The sequence below is a fragment of the Prionailurus bengalensis genome, chromosome A2 (assembly GCF_016509475.1).
Source record: "Prionailurus bengalensis isolate Pbe53 chromosome A2, Fcat_Pben_1.1_paternal_pri, whole genome shotgun sequence".
NCBI classification, from domain to species: Eukaryota; Metazoa; Chordata; class Mammalia; order Carnivora; family Felidae; genus Prionailurus; species Prionailurus bengalensis.
The window spans coordinates 11,374,103-11,379,112 of NC_057348.1; the positions used below are offsets into that span (position 1 = coordinate 11,374,103).

Genomic DNA, 5,010 nt, shown 5'->3' on the forward strand with positions numbered 1-5,010 from the left:
AGCCCCACATCAGGCTGTGTGCTCACAGCCCAGAGCCTGGAGCCTGCTTTGGATTCTGTGTCTCCCTCTCTCTCTGTCCCTCCCCAGCTTGTGTACTCTCTCTCTCTCTCAAAAATAAATAAACATTAGGGTCACCTGGGTGGCTCGGTCAGTTAAGCGTTCGACTTCGGCTCAGGTCATGATCTCACGGTTCGTGAGTTCAAGCCCCACATTGGGCTCTGTATTACAGCTCAGAGCCTAAAGCCTGCTTCGGATTCTGTGTCTCCCTCTCTCTCATGCTTTGCCTCTCTCTTTCTTTCTTTCTCTCTCAAAAATAAACATTAAAATTTATAAATAAATAAACATTAAAAAATGTTTTAAATAAAATATGTTAAGAGGATAAATTATGAGTATTCTTGTATGAGTATACAAGAAAAATTTGGGAGATGTCAGATATGTTTATTACCTTGGTTGTAGTGATGCCAGGCATGAATGCATATGTCCAAACTTACCAACACGCATCTATCAGAAACGGGCAATTTTCTGTAACCAACTATACTTTGATAAAGCTAAAAAGAAAGGACAAACTTAGGTGAAGAAAAAGCCAATATTGAGAAAGTCTAGGACGCTGTAGTCGACTGATGACTAGATAAAAAAGATGTGGGGTATACATACAATGGCATATTACTCGACCGTAAAAAAAAAGAACGTGATCTTGCCATTTGCAACAGTGTGGAGGGATCTAGAGGGCATCATGCTAAGTGAGATAAGCCAGTCAGAGAGAGACAAATACCATATGATCTCACTCCTGTGTGGAATTTAACAAAGAAAACAGGGGCGCCTGGGTGGCGCAGTCGGTTAAGCGTCCGACTTTCAGCTCAGGTCACGATCTCGCGGTCTGTGAGTTCGAGCCCTGCGTCGGGCTCTGGGCTGATGGCTCAGAGCCTGGAGCCTGCTTCCGATTCTGTGTGTCTCCCTCTCTCTCTGCCCCTCCCCCGTTCATGCTCTCTCTCTCTCTCTCTCTGTCTCAAAAATAAATAAACGTTAAAATAAATAAATAAATAAAACGTTAAAAATAAATAAATAAATAATAAATGTCTCATAAATAAATAAATAATAAAAAATTTAAATAAAAAAAAAAGAAAAGAAAGGAAACAATCAGGCGGGGCGGAAAGAGCACAGCACACCGAGGAGCAGATTCTTAACTAAAGACAACACACTGATGGTTCTAGAAGGGAAGTGGGGGTGGAGGGGGGAGGGGTGTAACAGGTAACAGGAATTAAAGAGCACACTTGTGATGAGCACTGAGTGGTGCACAGAATCGTCGAATCACTATATTGTACACCTGAAACTAATGTAACATTGTACTTTCATTAGACCGGAATTTTAAAAAAATAATGTAAAATTCTGAAATCAATAAATAAGAAACTCTAGAGCAGTATATTTATAAATGCAATTTTGGTGGAATTTCTATTTAGGCATTGATAATATAAATGAAACGTAAATGACTATTAACAACAATAATATTGGCTATTATTTTTTTATGAGAAGGCACACCCATGGTCCAGAGGATCTAAGATATAGAAATCGCGGAAAGGCAGCACAGTGAAAGAACCTCTCAGAAGTTGGATGATCTGCCTGGGGTTAGGGAATTGCCTGCTCCCACAAGCACCGAGCACAAAGTGAAAAGCAGCCCCCATGGATGGCTGCTTAGGGATGCAGGGGAGCACTAGAGCAGTGCTCCCCAAACTTGGGTGTGCATCAGATCCCCAGGAGGATTTGTCAAGGCCCAGAGTGCTGGCCTCACACCCAGAGCATCTGACTCAGTAGGTCAGGTGGGCCTGAAAATGGGCACTTCTAACAGATTCCCTCATGATGTTGATGGTGCTGTACAGGGGCCACAACTGGAGAACCACTGATCTTAGGGACAATTTTCCCAGGTAGCGATGGTAACCACAATTTGTCAGCAAAGAAAGCCAATCGTTAGCCAAAACAAACGACTTCATGATTCCCCTGGGTTTGGATTAAGGATGTTTCGGTCATTCGGGGGAATGCTTATTTGGAGTGAATCGTGTCTTGCTTTTTGTCTCTTTCTGGACAAGGCCAGTAGCCCCATGGAAAGAGGAAACCAAACAGGAGCTGGACACTTTCTTCTCCTGGGATTCACAGATAAGCCTTTCTTCTTTGGGCTATTTCTGTCCATGTACCTGGTCACGTTCACTGGGAACCTGCTCCTCATCCTGGCCGTCAGCTCTGACTCCCACCTCCACACCCCCATGTACTTCTTCCTGGCCAACCTGTCCTTTGTAGACATCTGCTTCACCTCCACCACCGTCCCGAAGATGCTCTGGAACATTCAGACGCAGAGAAAACTTATCACCTGTGCAGGCTGCCTCAGCCAGATATTTTTTTTCATCGTGTTTGGATGCCTGGACAATTTACTCCTGACCGTGATGGCCTATGACCGCTTTGTGGCCATCTGTCACCCCCTGCACTACATGGTCATCATGAACCCCCAGCTCTGTAGGCTGCTGGCCGTGGGGTCCTGGTGCATCAGTGTCATGGGCTCCCTGCTCGAGACTTTGACCCTTTTGAGGCTGTCCTTCTGCACAAACATGGAAATCCCACACTTTTTTTGTGATCTTCCTGAAGTCCTGAAGCTTGCCTGTTCTGACACCTTCGTCAATACCATGGTGGTGTATTTTGTGACTATTGTCCTAGGTGTTTTTCCTCTCTCTGGGATCCTCTTTTCTTATTCTCAGATTTTCTCCTCCATCCTGAAAATGTCATCAGCCAGGGGCAAGTACAAAGCCTTTTCCACGTGTGGGTCTCACCTCTCGGTGGTCTCCTTGTTCTATGGCACGGGCCTCGGGGTCTACCTCAGTTCTGCAGCGACTTCATCCTCTAGGACAAGTCTGGTGGCCTCGGTGATGTACACGATTGTCACCCCCATGCTGAATCCCTTCATCTACAGTCTGAGGAACAGGGACATGAAGGGGGCCCTGGGGAGACTCCTCAGCAGGGCAGTGCCTCTCAGTGTTGGGGGACCATTACAGGATTCTCATGAGTAACTGGGCACACAATCCTGAAGACCAGAAATCTTAGTTTCCTTTGTGCATTATTTTTTTAAATATTTTAAATGTTTATTTGTTTTTGAGAGAGAGACAGAGTGCGTATGCATGCAAGTAGGGGAGAGACAGAGAGAGAGGGGACAGAGGATCCCAAGCAGGCTCTGCGCTGACCACAGAGACTGCCATCGTGGGCCTCGAACCCACAAACTGTGAGATCATGACCTGAGCCAAAGTAGGATGCTTAACCGGCTGAGCCACCCAGGCACCCCCTCTGTGCAATATTTTTATTTTTCCTAACTTTGTTTTAGAGCAAAATCTTATTTTTCCAAATTTTATGTTTTAGAGCAAAACCTTCCATTTCTTTCCTGCCCTCTATTTTTCTTCAGGTTGTGCCTTGGATTTCTTTTTTTCATTTTGTAACCAGTCACTTTAACTTTATATGAATAGAACCTATTTTCTCAGTTAGCTTCACAAATGGTCTGGATGTCTTAAGAACTGAATCGAATCCCATGTGTTTAATACCTACTTTCAAAGTGATGGGATGTGTGCCTATTTTGGAAACATTTAGAGAGATGTTTTCTGGGGTTACATGAATGGAATCAAGTCAAAGATATGCCTCCAAAACTAGGAGCAAATAAACATCTGTTGTTTAACCACCCAGTCTGCGGCCCTTTGTCACGGGAGACCTAGCAAACTGCCACACCCCACTCCCACGAGGAGCTTTCTGCAGACACAGACCATTGACCACACCTTAGAGGCAGAAATTCCGGTTTGAGACTGGGATCCCCGGCCAAGTTCCCCAGGGTCAACTGTGGAGTAGGATGCTTTATAAGCTTCTTGCCTTTGCCTGGACTTTTTCCAGTTTCTGACACAAACGTTGCCATGGCAACTGCAAATAGACTAAAGAAATCTGGATCCCTACTTCCCAGTTTTCTCAAGTACATATGCCCAAGGGTTCTCTTTGGATCCTAAAGAATGGGGGAGGGAGTATCCCCGAAACACGCCTGTGCTTGAAAGGTTTCTTCCCGCTGTGAGAGAGGCAGGTGCTCAAGGGAAGTTTAATTTGACTCAGAAAAAAAACTGATGTGTTTCCGGGACTAAAGGGTCAGAGAGTTGAATTATACCCGTGACATCTGGAATCCTGTTACTCTCCATATACTTGTGTTTTCCCCAAGCCTTTATTAAAGTCTCATTTCATGTCCCACCTGGTTTATTAGGCTGCAGGAAAATAATGTTAAATGACCAACATCCACTCTTGTGCACTAAGGAGACACAGCGTTTCCTGAAGCCAGCGTTGGGGGGGGGGGAGGGGTCTGAGACAACTGGTTTCAGGAGTCAGCAGTTTGGACTACAAGACACAGTTACTCTTCCCCACGGGAAGCTGCTTCCTCTATTCCCAGCCATGGGTGCATGAAGTAAAGAGTTGACTCGGAAGGCTTAGGGGAGCTGAAAGCCTGCACGTTCCAGAGAAAAGACTTGCCCTTGACTGGCTCCCGGGAAGTAACTCTGAGCCTTTGGAATATCCTGCCTCATAAAAGCATCTTGGTATATCTGGGACCTTGATCCACACCACGTGGTCCGTGTTGACCATGTAACTTATGGTGAATGCCTGTTTTTGTTCACCTGCTATATTCGTTTGACTTCTGTGGGGACCAAAGAACGCCTACACAACAGATCCCCGGTAACAGTCCTGGACACCAAGGCTCAGGTGAACTTCCTTGGCTGACACTACTCCATACGTGCTGTCACACATCGTTGCGGAGACGACTGAGTCCATGGGGTTCCACTAAGAGGGCGCCATGGGAAGCCCACGTCTGGTGACTTCTGGACGCTGCCCCAGGCAACTTTGGTCTTGGCAGATTTTTAATCTGTCATCTTTCACTGCAGTCAACTATAAACGTGAGCATCAGAGCTTCTCTGAGTTCCACGAGTCCTTCTAGCAAATCATTGAACCTTCAGG

General features: G+C 45.6%; 1 protein-coding gene across 1 annotated transcript; it reads left to right on the plus strand.

The window, feature by feature from the left end:
* Positions 1-1,379: 1,379 nt before the first annotated feature.
* Positions 1,380-3,173, plus strand: LOC122486384 (olfactory receptor 7C2-like). Its single transcript, XM_043585817.1, has one exon. It carries the CDS (start codon positions 1,926-1,928, stop codon positions 3,048-3,050), a length of 1,125 nt encoding a protein of 374 aa, XP_043441752.1. The 5' UTR covers positions 1,380-1,925; the 3' UTR covers positions 3,051-3,173.
* The last annotated feature ends 1,837 nt before the right edge of the window (positions 3,174-5,010 follow it).

Coding starts and splice junctions, on each gene's coding strand:
- LOC122486384 (XM_043585817.1), top strand. CDS start 1,926: ATGGTAACCACAATTTGTCAGCAAAGAAAGCCAATCGTTAGCCAAAAC.